This window comes from Neofelis nebulosa, chromosome X (genome assembly GCF_028018385.1).
Source record: "Neofelis nebulosa isolate mNeoNeb1 chromosome X, mNeoNeb1.pri, whole genome shotgun sequence".
NCBI lineage: Eukaryota > Metazoa > Chordata > Mammalia > Carnivora > Felidae > Neofelis > Neofelis nebulosa.
The window spans coordinates 99,323,867-99,345,340 of record NC_080800.1 but is presented as its reverse complement, the minus strand read 5'-3'; the positions used below and the strand labels follow the sequence as shown (position 1 = coordinate 99,345,340).

The 21,474-nt window shown below is 45.2% G+C and overlaps 1 protein-coding gene across 1 annotated transcript; it reads left to right on the top strand.

Annotated features, from left to right (window-relative positions):
• The first annotated feature begins 4,401 nt into the window (after window positions 1–4,401).
• Window positions 4,402–11,417, top strand: LOC131502128 (uncharacterized PE-PGRS family protein PE_PGRS24-like). Its single transcript, XM_058712727.1, has 4 exons — window positions 4,402–4,549; window positions 7,076–8,983; window positions 9,881–10,023; window positions 11,085–11,417. Exons 1-3 carry the CDS (start codon window positions 4,402–4,404, stop codon window positions 9,979–9,981), a joined length of 2,157 nt encoding a protein of 718 aa, XP_058568710.1. The 3' UTR covers window positions 9,982–10,023; window positions 11,085–11,417.
• The last annotated feature ends 10,057 nt before the right edge of the window (window positions 11,418–21,474 follow it).

Below are 21,474 nucleotides of genomic sequence, written 5' to 3'. Positions count from 1 at the left end.
TTTTCCTATACATACCTATGATAAAGTTTAATGTATAAATTTGGCAAAGTAAGAGATTAACAATAGCTAATAATAAAATACAACAATTAATACAGTAATAATTATGTGAATGTAGTCTCTCTCTCTCAAAATATCTTACATCCTGTATTCACCCTTCTTCTTGTAATGATGTGAGATGATATAATGCCTACCTGATGAGATGAAGTGAGGTGAACGATGTAGGGATTGTGACATAGCATTAGGCTACTACTGACCTTCTGACAATACCAGGAGGAGGACAACCTGCTTTGGGATTGCAGTTGACCATGGGTAGCTGAAACCGTGGACAAGTAGGGACTAATGTAGTCATTTAATAAATGTTTGAGTATTTACTATGCTCCAGGTGTTGTTCTAGGTATTTGGGGGACATAGTGAAGAAAACAGACCACAAGCCCTGCCTTTGTGGTGGGGAGGTGGTGTGATGGGGGTTAATGGCGATAGAGATTATAACAACAAAGATAAAAATTGGTTAAATGGGAAAAGTTCTAAGCTATGAAAAAATTAGACTGGGGTATGGATATGAGAGTCAATGGGGAGGGAGTGGTGATAGCTTTAGTTAGGGTGATCAGGGAGGATCCTTGGTGAGTACTCTTTGACTAAAACCTGAATTCTAAGAAGGCATCCATGGGATAACCTGGGAGGGAAATTCCCATGAAAATGACTAAGATCATAAAAATGGAGGAGGTGGGATCCATAGGCATGTATTTCTAGTACTTTCTTCTATGCATACAGCAAGCATTTACTGGTTTAAGGTGGACCAGAGGGCTAAAATCAGAATTCTACTTCCTCTGAAATAAATGCATACTTAGAAAGTGAGGAAATCCTGACAAACCTCACTAATAACCCTTAATTCTGATAATGTTCATTGTATATTATCACATTGAACATTCACAAAAACCCTGTGGGATGGTAACTATTACCTTCAAGAAATGAAACTCAAGACCAGAGAGACAATTTACCCTAAGCCACAAACCGTTAATGATAGAGGAACAGGAAACTTTCTTAACATGATAAAGAATATCTATCGGCAATCAATAGCCAACTTTCTATTTAAGGGTATGGGAGTGGAAATCTCTAGTCAAAGAGGAGAGTTAAGAATTATAGTTTCTGTGGTGCCTGGGTGGCTCAGTCAGTTAAGCATCCTAATCTTGATTTCTGCTCAGGTCATGGTGTCATGGTTGGTGAGATTGAGCCCCGAGATGGGCTCTGCGACGGAGCAGAGCCTGCTTGGGAGTCTCTCTCTCCCTCTCTCTCTGCCCTTGCCCTGCTGGGGCATGCACATGCACACTATCCCTTTCTCTCTCTCTCAATATAAATAAATAAACTTAAAAAGAATTATAGGAGCACCTAGGTTGCTCAGTTGGCTAAGTGTCTGACCAGCTCAGGTCATGATCTCACAGTTAGTGAGTTTGAGCCCCACATTGGGCTCTCTGCTGTCAGCACAGACCCTGCTTCAGATCCTGTCCCCCCCCTCTCAAAAATAAACATTTAAGGGGCGCCTGGGTGGCGCAGTCGGTTAAGCGTCCGACTTCAGCCAGGTCACGATCTTGCGGTCCGTGAGTTCAAGCCCCGCGTCGGGCTCTGGGCTGATGGCTCGGAGCCTGGAGCCTGTTTCCGATTCTGTGTCTCCCTCTCTCTCTGCCCCTCCCCCGTTCATGCTCTGTCTCTCTCTGTCCCAAAAATAAATAAAAAACGTTGAAAAAAAAAATAAAAATTAAAAAAATAAATAAATAAACATTTAAAAAAAGAATTATAGTTTCTTACCAACCTGAAAAAATGAAACTGAGCTATATACAAAATAGCAGAGTGATTATTTCTGAGTAAGGAATTAAGGGTGATTTTTCTTTTCTTTTGTTTTTAATGTTTATTTATTTATTTTGAGACAGAGCACAAGCAGGGGAGAGGTAAAGAGAGAGGGAGAGAGAGAATCCCAAGCAAGCTCCAAGCTCAGCATGGAGTCCAATGTGGGACTCAATCTCACAACTGTGTGATCATGACCTGAGCTAAAATCAAGAGTCAGACACTCAACTGACTGAGCCACCCAGGTGCCCCTGATTTTTATTTTCTTAATTCGAGCTCTGCACATTACTGGCTGTGCATCCTTGGGGAAGTTGCTAAACCTCTGTATGTTTTGGTTTCCTAATTTGCAAAATATGGATAATAATAGTAGTCACATCATAGGTTTATTGCAAGAAGGAATTAAGATAATCTATGCAAGTGTTTAAAACAGTGCCCAACCTATAATGAGCACTTAATAAATGATTACCATTACTTCAATATAATATTAATTTGCATTGAGTTTGAGCATATGTTCATATGCTCAAAAGTCATTTGCCCATATGTATAAAAACCATATGTATCTATGATTTATCCATCCATGTCCTTTGCTCATTTTTCTATGGGCTTATGGTCTTAAAATTTACATGAGCAAGTTATGTGTGATTTTTGCTTCCTTGTTTTGGCTTATCTGTTTTTTTATCTGTTGTACAAAGAATATGTATTATTTTTACAAATAGAAAAAGTATGGATACTAAAACTTGCTGGAAAGACTTTAGCAGCCTTAGCAGACCTTTTCTTGACTCTGCTTATCCCTAAATGCACCACAAACTATTCTAATTCTGCTACCATCTCATTGATTGTTTGAGAAGCAGAAGACCTACTTTTTAGGAAAGGGCAAACTCCTTAATGAAGTATTCATGGCCCCAATCAGCTTTAAAGGCCTACCTGCCACCCTGCCCAATGCTTCAGCCATTTCATTCCCTGGATAGATACACACCCACATACACAGCCATCTCTACCACTGTTCATGCTGTTTCCTTTACCTTCACTAACCTCCCTTCCACCCACCTTTAGTTCCAATTGAACTCCTAGTTTTAGGACCCACCTGAAATGCTTCCTCTTGAGCACCTCCCCAGGTACCAACCCACTTCCTTCACCTCTCCTCCTCCACCAGCTAATCATTCTCTCTTCCATGCTCCCACTTTATGCCCATCCCTATTAAAGCACTTGGCACCTTGTGTCATCATTATCCAAGTATCTGTCTAACTCTCTAGACCATGAACTAGGACAAGCCATGGGTCTTAGGTACCTGTGATTCCCCAACCCCTAACATAATTCCAGGCAGATAGTAGGCACTTAATACTCACTCAGTAAATGATTGAATGACTAGGGTCTGGAGTGTTTGTCCTGTAGCTTCAAGTGGACAGCCTAGCTTTTCATGACCTGGGAAGACACTTGTATGGTTTTTGCTTTGTGTTGTTTTCGGTAACATGCTATCTTCTTTAAAGTGAATAGTGATGATCCTGTTGAAAGTTTTGAAAAAAGATTAGATGGAGACAGCATGGAGGTAAAGAAAGCAGGAATACTCTGATTTCACATGAAAAACCATCTACCCGGGAGCTTTGTCTCTGCTATGTAACAGTGGAGGCAGCCCTGGTCATGGCACCTGGTAGGAAATGGGAGTGTCCTCTTCCACGCCTTCCTCACCAGACGACTTCCATCACACGAGAGGCCATCTAGGTCTGCCCTCTGGCCGGAAGTGACATCTGTTTCCTTTCCCTACCCCCAAGGCTCAGGCTTTTCTTAGAGCCAAGGACCCTCCAAGGTTGTGAGTGCATTTGAACAAGGGCCACGTGGAGACAATGTCCTGCCTTTACTGTCCTTCTCAGTCAGGGCATGATGCCCATCTTTTGAATCCAAGTCTTCCCTCCTCTGGGAAGCCTTTGCTGAGGCCTCCTGACTCACTTGGCTGAGTCAATATATTACAATGTAAATATGGAAATGTTTTTCATCATCAATCCAAAGACAACAAGGACATACCTGTAATTGAACAAGGGTGCTTAATACTCACTGCAGTGAAGAAACACACACCATGGTGAACTGTGTGGTGTTGCAGTAAGAAGTATAAGAACCTATTACAAGAATTGGGATTGGGCTGGATTATTTTGGGAAGTTTTGAAGGAAACAGGGGCTTGCTCTAGATAAGATGCTATTACAAAGTAGGGACAGTTCTATGATTGGTATTTCAATAAATCTTATCTGTAAGGTGGGGAGACAAGAATCGGGATAAAGTTGTAACTGGCAAAGAAGTGGTAGATATCCATTTTAGCCAAGAGGAAGATGTTAACATTCTGTGACCTTATTTTTGTCTCTGCTTAAAATTATAAAATGGCCTTGTTTTGTCTTTCATCATGGTCTCTGATCTTGTCTGATATTGGTGTTCTGATATTGATTATGTCCAACAGGAGAATAAAATGGCCTAGCATGAGTTCCAGCCCAGCTCTGAATGTCAGAGGCTGCTCTTCTTTTTCATTTTCAACATGTAGTCCTTTCTCCCAAATACAGTGTGTTATGCAACCAGAGATGATGGCACTTGCTTCTCCGTCCTTCGCAAGGTCTTGCAAGAAACATTATATGAAGGTGTCTAGTAAAAACTTGCTGGTTGGGGATCAGGAGGGCTGGTCTGGAACTTTCCAAGAGCCTCAACTCATGGCCATTTACTTTGTACATGGTTAATTAACCTTCTGCTGTCAAGTTTCTCCTGAAGCTGCATGTATAAGAAGTAGTCCTGTTTGGACTTCAGATTAAAGGTCATGAGACTGGATCTAGTTGTGGCTCCTCCATCAAGTTACACGACCTTAGGGAAGCTAGTTACCTGCTCTAGGCCTTAATTTCCCCATCTAAAAACGAATAGACTTAGCTTCAATATCTAAAGGCCTTTCCAGCTATGAAATTTTGGAAGAACATGCATTTTCTCTTGCATCTCTTCTACCTTTATGGAAAGTGCTAAATGGCACATGGCCACACATCATTATAGAAGCACTCAACAAATAGTGCTATAGGTGAGCTGTTTAAAATTTAAAAATAACCGATATTTTAATCTTATGCTATGTGTCAGTATTAATTCCACATGGATTAAGGAGTTAAATGTAAACATTCAAAAGATTTTCAAAAAGAAGAAAATATAAAATTTTTCTCTAGATAACAAAAGATTTGCAAACTTAGAATGGTGTTAAAATCATGGGGTACTGGGTGGCTCAGTCGGTTGAGTGTCTGATGCTTGGTTTTGGCTCAGGTCATGATCCCAGGGTTGTGGGACTGAGCCTTGCATCCACGCTGAAGGTGGAGCCTGCTTAAGATTCTCACTCTCTCCCCCTCTGCTCCTCTCCCCAACTCGCACATGCTCTCCAAAAAAAAAAAAAAAAAAAAAAAACATAAAAAAATTACCAGATTTTGTAACATAAAAATGAAAAATTGTGTGCTTAGAAATATAACCAACTTAGAAGACAAAATGAAACCAGGGACATATTTTCAACAGATGGTTAATATCCTAAATATAATCCCATCTCATTCCGTCTACCTATTTCACTGAAATCTTGACTGAAGGCAGGGTATGAACTCAACCAGGGAGGAAGTGTGTAACTCTATATATCTGGAAACAACTATATTTTGGTTTTGGATTAGATGATTCTCTCTGAAGGCCTGAGAAACTACCCAATAGTTTCTCTCCCGTGGTTCAAGAATGGAAAGGTTACTAGTGATACAATAATACCTTGTATATATATAAAACGTCACAGTAAAAAGAAGGGCATTTACTCCATTATCTTATTTTATTCTTAGAGCAACATTGTAAGATGTAGGTAATGATGACTCTAACTTCACAAATGATAAACTGAGGCGGAGAAATGGTAAGTACCCTTCCTAAGATCACATCAGGGGCTAAATGTTAAAACCAAATCTGTACCTCAGACTGGGATTCTGCCTCAGTTTTGCTCTCTTTATAGTGAGGATTACAAATTAGAAATTTTCTACATTGCCTTCCAGATTTAAACCAATGATTTATGATAGCACCATGCTCTATTATTGAGGTGGGGACTAGAAGAAAAATAAGAACATTGAAATTTTGCTGGGTTGATGAAAGGAAAACATCCCTCCTAAACTTGATAGGATTTATTGGTATTAAACACCAAAATATTATTTGCTATTTTTTTTCAAAAGACTTTTTTAGTATTACAAAACTTTTTTTTTACCAGAGTGAGTAGAAAATAGCAGTAAATTTCTCCATGATTTTCAGAATTACTTATGCTGGAGGTCTTGATTAAGTGGATTTTGAAATCAAAAGTCTTGGACTGTTGCCTCAAAAACATCCTAGGAAGCCTACGCTTTTATTTAAAAAATAAATTGTAATGTTTATTCATTTTTGAGAAAGACAGAGCATGAGCAGGGTAGGGGCAGAGAGAGAGGGAGACACAGAATCCAAAGCAGGCTCCAGGCTCTAAGCTCTCAGCACAGAGCCTGATGCAAGGCTCCAACGCACAGATCTGGAGGGGATCATGACCTGAGCCCACCACTTAACTGACTGACCCACCCAGGCAACCTGGATGCTTACCCTTTTAAAGTTTTTCATGCTTATTAGCTCTTAGGAGATGACTTGGTCCTGGAAAAGTAGTATCTCCCTTTTGTTCATTCTTTGGGGTGCTGCAATAAATTTGTCAGGGTTCATTATAATACCTTCTAGTTCCTCTCATTCACCAATTCTTCAACACTCAGTTCTTTTTTTTAAGTTTATTTATTTATTTTTGAGAGAGAGAGCACAAGTGGGGGAAGGGCAGAGAGAGAATCCCAAGCAGGCTCCCTGCTGCCAGCGAATTGCCCAATGCAGGGCTGGAACCCACCAACCCACCAATTTGAGATCATGACCTAAGCCAAAGTCAGATGCTTAAATGAGCCACCCACATGTCCCTTCCACACTGCATCCATGTCAATTTTGTCTACTTTCCAAGTAGCTTTAACCATGTTAAGTTGTCCAACTTCTTCTCTCTTTCTTCTTGGGAGATTTCTACTACTCCTGGGGTCTGAGCTATATACTATTTTTATGACTCTGTCCCTACTTGCATGAGTCATTACCAGGTGGAAATCAAGAAACACCTTACAGTTCACATAGCCCAAAGGGTCTCACTATCGGACCACTATAGTTTTTCAGACAATGGTGAAACTTAAAGGACAGGAGTTGCGCAGACCCGAAAGTAATGGCAAGACCCTAAGGCCTCAAAGAACAAACAGGGAGGTAAAGTGGGAGCAACCCCTAGGGGCCTCGGTCATTCATTGGACGCCGAGCACGTCACTCTTTGCGTCTGGACGAATGAGGGTGGAGCTCAAGAGGCGGGCACGTGGCCCATTGTTGACGCCTCTGGCCCCGCCCACCGTCCTGCGGCGGGTGGACCCACCGGCCGCGGCCAGCGTCGCCCAAGGGGAGGCCTGGGTGGGCCGCTCCCCACGACCGCCCCCTGCCCTTCCCGTCCGGGGCCTCCTCGGGCACCGCCACCGACTGCTGTCCCCCTCGGCGGGCACCTCACGCCGGGCCCCGTTGCCCTCGGCCTCCCGTCGGCGGCAGCGGGCAGCCTCCGGCGTCGCCGCAGCCCTGTCTGTCGCCTCCCCGGTGAGGTACTCCCTGGTGCCATGTCGGCCTCCGGAGATGGAGGCCAGGCCCCGGGTGGCCAGGAGAGCCCCATGGATGAGGCGGGGGCCCCGGCGGCCGGAGGGGCCAACGAGGTGGCCGGCGGCGAGGCGGGGGCCGGCAGTGATGGAGTAGCCAGGGGCGATGGGGTGGCCGCTGGAGACGGAGTGGCTGGTGGCGATGCGATGGCCGGAGACGAAGCGGTCGGTGGCAACGGGGTGGCCGGAGACCGAGAACCGGTGGCTGGAGACGGAGAGGCAGTGGCCGGAGATGGAGACCAGGAGGCCGGAGACGAGGACAGAGTGGCCGGCGGAGATCGGGTGGGCGGAGGTGGAGTGGCCGGCGGAGAATGGGTGGCCGGAGATGGAGACTGGGAGGCCGGAGATGAAGACAGAGTGGCCGGCGGGGATTGGGTGGGTGGGGGTGGAGTGGCTGGAGGAGACTGGGCGGCCGGAGGTGGAGACGGAGCGGCCGGCGGAAACTGGGGGGCCGGAGATGGAGAGGCCGGCGGAGACGGGGTGGCCGGAAACGAAGTGGCCGGCGGAGACTGGGTGGTCGGAGCAGGAGTGGCCGGTGGAGACGAGGTGGCCAGAGGTGGAGACGGAGGGGCCGGAGGCGGAGGCGGAGACGGAGACGGAGGGGCCAGAGGCGGAGACGTGGTGGCCATGGGCAACAGAGTGGCCGGAGGCGGAGTGGCCGGAGGCGGAGACGGAGTGGCTGGAGACGGAGTGGCCGGTGGTGGAGACCTGATGGCCATGGGCGACGGAGCGGCCGGCGGCGGAGACGGAGCGGCCGATGGCGGAGACGGAGCAGCCGGTGGCGGAGACAGAGCGGCCGATGGCGGAGATGGAGTGGCTGGAAACGGAGTGGCCGGTGGTGGAGACGGAGCGGCCGGTGGCGGAGACAGAGCGGCCGATGGCGGAGATGGAGTGGCTGGAAACGGAGTGGCCGGTGGTGGAGACGGAGCGGCCGATGGCGGAGACGGAGCGGCCGGCGGTGGAGACGGAGCGGCCGGCGGTGGAGACGGAGCGGCCGATGGCGGAGACGGAGCGGCCGGGGACTCCGGGCCCCACCCTGCCGAGGCTGCCGTTTCGGCCGCGCCTGCGGAAGGCCTCAGGGAGGAGGCGGTGGGCCCCGAGGGCGGGAACGCCTTCGAGGCGGGCGAGGATTCGGACTTTCGGCCGGCAGACGAGGACGGGGCGGAAGAGCCGGAGGCCGCCGGGGACGTAATTGTGGACGCCCACCATTGGGAAATGGTGGGCTTCCGCTTTACGTTCCTGGACCTGGTGCATTCGCTGGTACACCTCGTCCACTACAACAACCACATCCTCGTGCGGCCCCGGCCTCTGCAGCTCAACGTTCCCCCTGCGCCCCCAGCGGCGACCGCGGCCCACGAGTCCCAGGGCTCATCGTCGTTGTCAGAGGAGGAGGAGGCTACCTGGGAGACCGCGGAGGAGCCTGACAAGGAGGAGCCGGCAGCCACAGAGGGTGAGGGGGACCCGCGCGTCCCAGGGGCCGGGGCTGTGGGTGGTTGTGGGCGCCCGGGCACAGAAGCCGAGGTTGGGGGCGCCCCCAGACTGAAGGCCGAGGGCCCGGGTGGGAGCCCCGTGCCGTAGCTACCAGTGGCTTTGAGAAGGAAACGTGCCGCCTTCTGGCAGCCGCGGCTAAGACAGCCGAAGGCCGCGGGGTAGGTGGAGGTCTGCACGGGGTAGGTGCAGGTGCAGGAGGGTGGGAGGATGTGCAGGAGGGCGGGAGGGGCTGTGCGGGTCAGCGCAGATAGGGGTGCAGGGGGCGGGAGGGGTCTGCAGTTCAGCGGTGTACAAGGGGTGGGAGGGGTGCGCAAGAGGGCGAGACGGGGGTGCAGCCAGAAGGAATAGAGCGAGCCAGGGGCACACCTCATTTTTGTCCACGGCTGTTAAAAATGCCAAGTTTTAGAACGTTCATCCCCAATCGTTATGAACTGACGTGGGAGCACTTGGGAAAACTGAAATATTCAGGCATTGAGGGACTAATGAGCTTCATGGGAGAATTTGGAGTTGAGGCAAAACATGGTTGCAAGAAATCTCTGACAAGAACACACACAATGCAGCAGACACTTGATGATTCTGATCCCTTCTTCTCCGGAGGGCCAGTTATAATAGCAGCACAGGGTGGCAGCTTGACTGGAAAGAAAGAATGTCACTGTGAAAGTGACCAAGCAGCAGAAGGGTGAGGGCCATGGAAGGGCTGTATCAACCAGGAGGAAGGGCCCCAGCTCTTCTTTTACTTCCTTCTATCCTCCCGCTTCTCCTGCGGGTACTCTACTAGATGTCACTCTTCCTTATGCATCACGGTATTTCTTCCTGTGAATGTCTGCTCCAAAGTCTGTATTATTCTTCACCAAAGGAACAACAAACTATCAGCAGGAAAACTCTGATAAGGAGGCGCAAGTCTCGGAGAGCGGGGAAGAAGAGACGTTTAACAAACAACAAGAAGGATCTCACTGAAAAGCATTTGGACCCACCACAGAACAGGCCCAAAAAATCCAGGTATCCGTATAGCTCCACCTATCACCCAACCATTCCTGACATTTACCTGTTACTGACCGGGTTGTTGTTGTTTTTTTTTTTTTCTTAATTCTCCCAATAAATTAATAAGTTTGTTTAAAATGAATTCAGACATTCAGTTTTACCTACTTAGAATGTTAACACAACACTCAGGTACCTAGTAATAGAAATCACAGTATATTTTGAAATCTATTTCATGGCTCCTCATTCGTTCTTGTGAGCTCTTTTGTCCTCTACCTATAAGACTACTAACAAATGGTAAACATATCAGTAACTGAGACCAGTCTTTGTTTAGAAAACAGCCGAAGCAGCAGCTAAAGTGGCTGGGCTGTTTCCTACTTGGGCATTCATTACTTGGCCATGGAAATGTACCCCCTTGTACTAACTAGGAGACTATACCCTTTCGAATGTGATTACATGCAAATGGCAAAAAGTTCAGAATTTCAAGTAGCACTGCATTTAATGATTAATACCTAAGTATTCAGGTGTGGACTTTTGTATTTTATGTGACAGTCCAAAGAAACTTAGTCATAGTATGGCTATTACTTATCACTGAATTGGTAATTAAGTCTTGAAGTATATCTTGTCTTTGAATATATTTAATGATTAACATTTGATTTTTTTTTCTTTTTTGCGTTTTCAAAGCTGTGTATTTTACAATAACAGCCTGTTTCTCGTATGGTAGATACGGAGAATCAAGGGTCTGGGAGGGTAAGGGAGTATCGTTTGTGGAATGAGCATAGGCTTTTAAGGTGAAGAGATTTTCTTAAACCCCAGAATCCTCTCGAGGGAAAGAAAAAAGCATTGATGGTATTAGGCAAGAGGGAGGCCAGGTTGGTGGGAGCACGTGATCGAAGCCATGGGCCGCAGGAGCACCCCAGGCACAAGGGTGCAGGTTACAAGAGGAAACTGTGTTCTCTCCTTGTTGAGAAATAGCCCACGGACGTAGCAGGTATATACAGGGCTGTTTTCATAGGTTTGGAAAGTCACCGTTGGTGGTTACGGCTCTATGATTGCTAATTTTCTCTCATTTCATCCTGCAGCTGGGAGGAACAAAACGAGATGAAGAAAGAAGAAAGAATCTGTCCACTGTTTCCGGTTTCTCATTTTTTAGAAGCGCATGGGAATTTTATTAACACTGACGTCATTCCAAACCGCATCCCCCAAAGAGTGATATCCCATGAAATCTGCCTTTTCTGTTACACTTGACAGATACGTTTGACAGCATGTGTTCTCATCAAAAATAAGTTTGTTTTGAAGTAATAAACTGGAAGGAAGGCAGGTTTTATTTAGATAAATCATTTTAACTCCAATCTCTCTTTTACCTCTTTGTTTTGACGCACCATGCCTTCATTAAAAGGTATCACTTCCTACCATTTGACGAGCCTGTTTTAAATTATTTTATTATGGCCCCAAATAAATTAAAATGTCAAGGTGAAAACAACTTTTGTAAAGAGGGAGATGGAGGTCAGGTCTTTAGAGCTACGTGGCTCACTGTGTCAGGAACTAGCCGCATGTGGCTACTGAAACACGCCCGGTCTCATTTGAGACGCGCTGTTAGGCATAAAAAGGACATAACTCACTGATAATTTTATACCGATTACATATCGAAACGATACCAAATTGAGTTAAAATGTACTACTGGAATTAATTGTGCCCACTTCTTTTTAGTTCTTAACGTGGATACTAGAAAAAGTGACACACGTGAGTTGCATCGTAATGTCTATTAGCACTGCTCTAGAGTGTGGTTTGGAAGGAAACCTGGTGGATGGCCCAGCTGGCCTGCAGGCCACATGGTGCTGCTGGGCCTCGACCCTGACACCGATTTAGAGGGTGGTTTTCAAAGTTTAGGCCCGACGACAGCCTCGTCAGCACCAGCCAGGAATTCTTAGGTTCCACCCAAGACCTGCTGAATCGGAACCTCCGAGGGCAGGCCCAGAAATGGGTGCTTTCACAAGCTCTTCAGGGGATTCTGAGGCAGCTACGGTTTCAGAAGCACTGCTTCAGAGGCACAGGGGAAGATGAGACTCACCTATGGTAGAACCAGCCTTAATTCACTGGCTTGGGACTTGCAGGTCAACTGAACAGGGTGGCAAGGGCTGGACTGGGGAGGGGGCCAGAACCCACAGGGGCTGAGACACAGAAGGGCTCACATTGGGTGATGGCAGAAAACTGCAGAAATAAAAAACCTGATTCCAGAAGAATACAAACATGACACCATGTATATAAAGTCTAACAGCACATGCAAAATGATCACTGTGTACTGATCGTGGATACAAACATCTAGAGGAAAAAGCATGCATAGGAGAGATGCCTACAAATGTAGCATGTGTGGGTGGGAAAGGTAAATAACTCATTTAGGGTGGTGACTACCTCTCGGGGAAATGAAGGGAGGAGAATCCTACTGGGGAGGGCTCCACAGTGGCTTCAACTGTATTTCCAATGTTACATTTCTTAAGCTGCGTGGTGGATACATACATGTTGATAGAGTATTATAATTTTTCATAGATCTGAAATATTTCATAATAATGAAAAAAAAAGAAAGGGAGAAAATGGACTAGAATCTGTTCAAGAAAAAAGAAAGATAAAGTCATAGTTGACTCAAATAGAGGATCAGAGAAGGGGAAAGGTCCTGGATTTGAGACAAGAGGGCTTCATTTCTACACTTAATTAAGGCTTCCTAGGTGCCCCCCTGAGTAGCATGAGATACCTTCTCTCGTGTACTGTGCTAGCACATCTTGTATTCTAACATACATAGAATCTAATACATACATCTGCCAACATCAATCCCTGGACTGAACCTCTGAATGGTTAGGACCTTAAAGGGTTTTAGTCTTTCTTTCGCGAAGCCTTATTAGATGCTTAACTAATGTCTGCTAAAATGAAGTGAACTTAACACTCCGACAACTCTGCTTTAAAATGCATTATCAGGGGCGTCTGGGTGGCTCAGTTGGTGAAGCATCCGCCTTTGGCTCAGGTCATGATCTCGTTGCTCCAGAGTTCAAGCCCCTCATTGGGCTCTGTGCTGACAGCTCAAAGCCTGGAGCCTCTTCGGATTCTGTATCTCCCCCTGTCTCTGTCCCTCCCCCTGCTCATGCTCTGTCCCTCTCTCAAAAATAAACATTAAAAAAAATAAACAAACATTAAGATAAAATAAAATGTATTATCATGTAGTGTTCCTTATGGCTAGAACCATATGGTAAAATAAAAGGCAGAGGGCTCTTTGTCACCATTATCTAAACTGAAAGGGTGGGCCAAGATAGTGTGATTTGAGGGCCCTCAAACTGGTTCTGATTTGTTAGTATTTATGCTGTGTTACTTGTAACATACTATTGCTTTTAGAGCCAAGGAAGAGAGACCTATGTCCTGAGCTCCATGCGGTAGAGCCCCACTTTGGTCCTCTGCCAGCCTTGCTCTTCCCTATAAGACCAGGATCCTGGAGTGCTCGGTTGAGACTGAGGGAGAGAGAGAGAGAAAGAGGAGGGGAGGAGGAGGAGGATTCAGGGAATAGGAGCTGGGGAGCCCTTCTGCACCACAGAAAATTTGCAAAGACTTCGAGAAGTTAGGAAAATTATCAGAAAGACAGTAGCACCATTATACTCTATTTGCTTCTTTGTCAGAAGCTTGGTTGAGGGAAAACTCAAGTGATCTCTATTTCTTCATTCTTCTTTGCTTCCTGTTTGCCAACCAAGACTTGGATTTGGAGAACTCTGTTGTACTGAATCTGAAATCATCTTCAGATTAGAGCATGCATTTTCAAGTGTCAGTGAGATTTCTGGATCAATAAAGGTCTCCTGAAAGGATCCTGGGAAGATGGCGGCGTAGGAGGACCATGGGCTCACCGCGCATCCTGCTGATCACTTAGATTCCACCTACACCTGCCTAAAGAACCCAGAAAACCTCCAGAAGACTAGCAGAACGGAGTCTCCGGAGCCAAGCGCAGACGAGAGGCCCACGGAAGAGGGTAGGAAGGGCGGCGAGGCGGTGCGCGCTCCACGGACTGGCGGGAGGGAGCCGGGGTGGAGGGGCAGCCCGCTGGCCAAACAGAGCCCCGAGTCTGGCTGGCAAAAGTGGAGGGGCCGGACGGACTGTGTTCTGACAGTAAGCGGGACTTGACATCTGGAAGGTTATAAGCTAACAGCTCTGCTCAGAAAGTGGGAAGGCTGGAGGACAAAGGGAGGGAGAGCTGCTGAGCCCCCGGGCGGCAGAGCTCAGTTTGGTTGGGAACAAAGGCGCTCCCCAGCGCCATCTCCCTCACCCATCCCGCAGCCAAAATCCCAAAGGGAACCAGTTCCTGCCAGGGAACTTGCTTACACTGCGCAAACACCCAACTCTGTGCTTCTGCGGATCCATCGCTCCTGCGGGTCTGACTCCCTCCCGGTGCCACAGGGCCCCTCCCGAAGCGGATCTCCGAAGGAAAAGCGAGCTGAGCCTGCCCCTCCCGCCCCTGTGCACCTTGCCGATCCACCCCAGCTAATACACCAGATCCCCAGCACCACAAGCCTGGCAGTGTACAAGTAGCCCAGACGGGCCACGCCACCCCACAGTGAATCCCGCCCCTAGGAGAGGGGAAGAGAAGGCACACACCAGTCTGACTGTGGCCCCAGCGGTGGGCTGGAGGCAGACATCAGGTCTGACTGCTGCCCGCCCACCAACGCAAGTTATTCAAGACAGCAGAGGGGAAGTGCCCTGCAGTTCCGCACCACTCCAAGGACTATCCAAACTGACGAAACGGAAGAATTCCCCTCAAAAAAATGTCCAGGAAATAACAACAGCTAACGAACTAATCAAAAACGATTTAAACAATATAACAGAAAGTGAATTTAGAATAATGGTCATAAAATTAACCACTGGGCTTGAAAACAGTATAGAGGACAGCAGAGAATCTATTGCTACAGAGATCAAGGGACTAAGGAACAGCCAGGAGGAGCTGAAAAATGCTATCAATGAGCTGCAAAATAAAATGGAGACAACCACGGCTCGGATTGAAGAGGCAGAGGAGAGAATAGGTGAACTAGAAGATAAAATTATGGAAAAAGAAGCTGAGAAAAAGAGAGATAAAAAAATCCAGGAGTATGAGGGGAAAATTAGAGAACTAAGTGATGCACTAAAGAGAAATAATATATGCATAATTGGTATCCCAGAGGAGGAAGAGAGAGGGAAAGGTGCTGAAGGTGTACTTGAAGAAATAATAGCTGAGAACTTCCCTGATCTGGGGAAGGAAAAAGGCATTGAAATCCAAGAGGCACAGAGAACTCCCTTCAGACGTAACTTGAATCGATCTTCTGCACGACATATTATAGTGAAACTGGCAAAATACAAGGATAAAGAGAAAATTCTGAAAGCAGCTAGAGATAAACGTGCTCTAACATATAAAGGGAGACCTATAAGACTCGTGACCGATCTCTCTACTGAAACATGGCAGGCCAGAAAGGAATGGCAGAAGATCTTCAATGTGATGTCCCGGAAAAATATGCAGCCGAGAATCCTTTATCCAGCAAGTCTGTCATTTAGAATAGAAGGAGAGATAAAGGTCTTCCCAAACAAACAAAAACTGAAGGAATTTGTCACCACTAAACCAGCCCTACAAGAGATCCTAAGGGGGATCCTGTGAGACAAAGTACCAGAGACATCGCTACAAGCGTGAAACCTACGGACATCAAAATGACTCTAAACCCATACTTTCTATAACACTGAATGTAAATGGACTAAATACACCAACCAAAAGACATAGGGTATCAGAATGGATAAAAAAACAAGACCCATCTATTTGCTGTCTACAAGAGACTCATTTTAGACCTGAGGACACCTTCAGATTGAGAGTGAGGGGATGGAGAACTATTTATCATACCACTGGAAGTGAAAAGAAAGCTGGAGTAGCCATACTTGTATCAGACACACTAGACTTTAAATTAAAGGCTGTAACAAGAGATGAAGAAGAGCATTATATAATAATCACAGGGTCTATCCATCAGGAAGAGCTAACCATTATAAATGTCTATGCGCTGAATACCGGAGCCCCCAAATATATAAAAACAATTACTCACAAACATAAGCAACCTTATTGATAAAAATGTGGTAATTGCAGGGGACTTTAACACTCCACTTACAAAAATGGATAGATCATCTAGACACATGGTCAATAAAGAAACAAGGGCCCCGAATGATACATTGGATCAGATGGACTTGACAGATATATTTAGAACTCTGCATCCCAAAGCAACAGAATATACTTTCTTCTCGAGTGCACATGGAACATTCTCCAAGATAGATCACATACTGGGTCACAAAACAGCCCTTCATAAGTATACAGGAATTGAAATCATATCACGCATACTTTCAGACCACAATGCTATGAAGCTTGAAATCAACCACAGGAAAAAGTCTGGAAAACCTCCAAAAGCATGGAGGTTAAAGAACACCCTACTAAAGAATGAATGGGTCAACCAGGCAATTAGAGAAGAAATTAAAAAATATATGGAAACAAACGAAAATGAAAATACAACAATCCAAACGCTTTGGGATGCAGCAAAGGCAGTCCTGAGAGGAAGATACATTGCAATCCAGGCCTATCTCAAGAAACAAGAAAAATCCCAAATACAAAACCTAACAGCACACCTAAAGGGAGTAGAAGCAGAAGAGCAAAGACAGCCTAAACCCAGCAGAAGAAGAGAAATAATAAAGATCAGAGCAGGAATAAATAATATAGAATCTAAAAAAACTGTAGAGCAGATCAACAAAACCAAGAGTTGGTTTTTTGAAAAAATAAACAAAATTGACAAACCTCTAGCCAGGCTTCTCAAAAAGAAAAGGGAGATGACCCAAATAGATAAAATCAAGAATGAAAATGGAATTATTACAACCAATCCCTCAGAGATACAAACAATTATCAGGGAATACTATGAAAAATTATATGCCAACAAATTGGACAACCTGGAAGAAATGGACAAATTCCTAAACAACCACACTCTTCCAAAACTCAATCAGGAGGAAATAGAAAGCTTGAACAGACCCATAACCAGCGAAGAAAAGGAATCAGTCATCAAAAATCTCCCAACAAATAAGAGTCCAGGACCAGATGGCTTCCCAGGGGAGTTCTACCAGATGTTTAAAGCAGAGATAATACCTATCCTTCTCAAGTTATTCCAAAAAATAGAAAGGGAAGGAAAACTTCCAGACTCATTCTATGAAGCCAGCATTACTTTGATTCCTAAACCAGACAGAGACCCAGTAAAAAAGAGAACTACAGGCCAATATCCCTGATGAATATGGATGCAAAAATTCTCAATAAGATACTAGCAAATCGAATTCAACAGCATATAAAAAGAATTATTCACCATGATCAAGTGGGATTCATTCCTGCGATGCAGGGCTGGTTCAACATTTGCAAATCAATCAACATGATACATCACATTAATAAAAGAAAAGAGAAGAACCATATGATCCTGTCAATCGATGCAGAAAAGGCCTTTGACAAAATCCAGCAACCTTTCTTAATAAAACCCTTGAGAAAGTCGGGATAGAAGGAACATACTTAAAGATCATAAAAGCCATTTATGAAAAGCCCACAGCTAACATCATCCTCAATGGGGAAAAACTGAGACCTTTTTCCCTGAGATCAGGAACACGACAGGGATGCCCACTCTCACCGCTGTTGTTTAACATAGTGCTGGAAGTTCTAGCATCAGCAATCAGACAACAAAAGGAAATCAAAGGCATCAAAATTGACAAAGATGAAGTTAAGCTTTCGCTTTTTGCAGATGACATGATATTATACATGGAAAATCCGATAGACTCCACCAAAAGTCTGCTAGAACTGATACATGAATTAGCAAAGTTGCAGGATACAAAATCAATGTACAGAAATCAGTTGCATTCTTATACACTAACAATGAAGCAACAGAAAGACAAATAAAGAAACTGATCCCCTTCACAATTGCACCAAGAAGCATAAAATACCTAGGAATAAACCTAACCAAAGATGTAAAAGATCTGTATGCTGAAAACTATAGAAAGCTTATGAAGGAAATTGAAGAAGATATAAAGAAATGGAAAAACATTCCGTGCTCATGGATTGGAAGAATAAATATTGTCAAAATGTCAATACTACCCAAAGCTATCTACATATTCAATGCAATCCCAATCAAAATTGCACCAGCATTCTTCTCAAAGCTAGAACAAGCAATCCTAAAATTCATACGGAACCACAAAAGGCCCCGAATAGCCAAAGTAATTTTGAAGAAGAAGACCAAAGCAGGAGGCATCACAATCCCAGACTTTAGCCTCTACTACAAAGCTGTCATCATCAAGACAGCATGGTATTGGCACAAAAACAGACACATAGACCAATGGAATAGAATAGAAACCCCAGAACTAGACCCACAAATGTATGGCCAACTAATCTTTGACAAAGCAGGAAAGAATATCCAATGGAAAAAAGACAGTCTCTTTAACAAATGATGCTGGGAGAACTGGACAGCAACATGCAGAAGATTGAAACTAGACCACTTTCTCACACCATTCACAAAAATAAACTCAAAATGGATAAAGGACCTGAATGTGAGACAGGAAACCATCAAAACCTTAGAGGAGAAAGCAGGAAAAATCTCTCTGACCTCAGCCGTAGCAATCTCTTACTCGACACATCCCCAAAGGCAAGGGAATTAAAAGCAAAAATGAACTACTGGGACCTTAGGAAGATAAAAAGCTTCTGCACAGCAAAGGAAACAACCAACAAAACGAAAAGGCAACCAACAGAATGGGAAAAGATATTTGCAAGTGACATATCAGACAAAGGGCTAGTATCCAAAATCTATAAAGAGCTCACCAAACTCCACACCCGAAAAACAAATAACCCAGTGAAGAAATGGGCAGAAAACATGAATAGACACTTCTCTAAAGAAGACATCCAGATGGCTAACAGGCACATGAAAAGATGCTCAACGTCGCTCCTCATCAGGGAAATACAAATCAAAACCACACTCAGATATCACCTCACGCCAGTCAGAGTGGCCAAAAGAACAAATCAGGAGACTATAGATGCTGGAGAGGATGTGGAGAAACGGGAACCCTCTTGCACTATTGGTGGGAATGCAAATTGGTGCAGCCACTCTGGAAAACAATGTGGAGGTTCCTCAAAAAATTAAAAATAGACTTACCCTATGACCCAGCAATAGCACTGCTAGGAATTTACCCAAGGGATACAGGAGTACCGATGCATAGGGGCACTTGTACCCCAATGTTTATAGCAGCACTCTCAACAATAGCCAAATTATGGAAAGAGCCTAAATGTCCATCAACTGATGAATGGATAAAGAAATTGTGGTTTATATACACAACGGAGTACTACGTGGCAATGAGAAAGAATGAAATATGGCCCTTTGTAGCAACGTGGATGGAACTGGAGAGTGTGATGCTTAGTGAAATAAGCCATACAGAGAAAGACAGATACCATATGGTTTCACTCTTAGGTGGATCCTGAGAAACTTAACAGAAACCCATGGGGGAGGGGAAGGAAAAAAAAAAAAAAAGGAGGTTAGAGTGGGAGAGAGCCAAAGTAAGAGACTCTTAAAAACTGAGAACAAACTGAGGGTTGATGGGGGGTGGGAGGGAGGGGAGGGTGGGTGATGGGTATTGAGGAGGGCACCTGTTGGGATGAGCATTGGGTGTTGTATGGAAACCAATTTGACAGTAAACTTCATATATTGAAAAGAAAAAAAAACCAGGATCCTAGTCCACAGGGACAAGAGGTATGCCCTACTGCCCACGCTCCAGGCACCGGGCAGCCGGAACAGTCCCAAGCCTGTTGCCAGGGCCTGCGCGCTCCTCTTGGAGCTGTCCTTGGGCCGGGGTGAGGCAGGCGTTGGGGGGGGTGGTGCGCGCTGACTGCACAGCTGAGTGGTGTGCTCACAGGCCCAAGGGGACGGGGGTCATGTGCCTGGAAGAGGATGGGGTCTGGTCTAGGAGATGGTGGGGGTGGGGGTGGGGCAGCTCTTCCTACACCATCAGAGCAGAACTTAGAGGGGTCTGAGAATTCTAAATCCCAAATGGCCCTTTCAAGTCATTATGAAGGTACATTTGTCATGCAAGGAGAGAAACTATTCAATGAAACATGCTATATTTGGTGATTTATACATATCAAATATTCATACTTAGGGTATGTGGATCCCCAACCAAACTCTTTTTCTGACCCCTGCAAATTTTATAAATATTACAGGAAAGCCAAGTTAAATATCTGATCTATCACTCTTTTCCCTTCTTCACTCCATGTTACACTTTGTTACATGAGCACAATGGGGCCCTTTCCTTTTGATAATGGCGTGTTCTAGTAGCCCATCTTGCTATGGGACTTGGATCTAGTGCCTGGGCCAGGCTGGAGTACATCCACCATCTTGCCCCCTCTACTCACCCCCATCTGCATTCTCTGTCCCACTCATCTCTTTGCTCTCCTAGTGTTTGCACACAAAAAAGCCTCCTCCTTCAATACCACTTTGTCCTCCATACAAATACCCACCTGGAAGCCATCAGCTATGTCACACACACTTGTGTAGAGGTCCTTCATGCCGTGCACAGTCTCTTTTTTTTAAGTTTATTTTCGTTTTTAGTAATCTCTATACCCAACATGGGGCTCGAACTCACAACCGTGAGATCAAACTTCCTATGCTCTTCTGACTGAGTCAGCCAGGCGCCCCTGCCCTGCACAATCTTTTAAGATCATTTTGCTTCTCTAACAACCCCCAGGTCTGAGTTGTCAATATCCCATTTGATTTCCCTCCCTATGTGACAGACAAGACAGACTACAGAACAGGTTCTGTTGTATTTGTTTTTCATATACCAAAGATCAAAGAAGCTGAATACTTATAAGAATGTGACTCTGAGCATTAAAAAATAACCTCTTCATTTAAAAACAGAGTAGTTAGCTATGTGAAAAAAATTATCAATGGAGAGCTCTCAGAGTAAGAATAACTTTAGAGAGGTCCACACCGAAAAAAGAAAGGAGGTGTAACAGGCAATCTACCAGGATCACCTGGGTAAAGGGCATCTACCTAAATAAACTGTTCACTATCAGAATAAAAACACAATCAATTCCAAGCAGTCCAAAACCTAGCATTATCAAAACAGCAAAGTTGCAGTGTCAGGAACAATAGATGTTTTATAGATAAAATGCAAAGTCCAGCATATGGTTGTACAGTGTCACAGTATACTATCACCGGCACAACCAAGAACCCATTGATTTTTCTCAGCCAATCCATTTAGAACATGAAGGCATAGCTATGTGTAGGCCTGCCTTTCTGTTCAAGGAAAGGAGCCCCGAGGTGACAGAGGCAGACACTGAAAATGTGAAGACACTTCTGGGTCTCCTAAGAAAATGAGTTGGGCATTGTCCAGGCATCCAAAGGGAGCTCTCAGTGTTTTCTGGTGTTTGGGGTATAA

What these genes read in the sequence shown, in the direction of transcription:
- LOC131502128 (XM_058712727.1), top strand. Translation starts at nt 4,402, where the DNA reads ATGATGGCACTTGCTTCTCCGTCCTTCGCAAGGTCTTGCAAGAAACAT. An exon ending in GGCCATTTACTTTGTACATG is followed by an intron (nt 4,550 to 7,075) that starts GTTAATTAACCT and finishes AGTAATGGCAAG; the next exon opens with ACCCTAAGGCCTCAAAGAAC. An exon ending in GGAGCCGGCAGCCACAGAGG is followed by an intron (nt 8,984 to 9,880) that starts GTGAGGGGGACC and finishes TCTTCACCAAAG; the next exon opens with GAACAACAAACTATCAGCAG.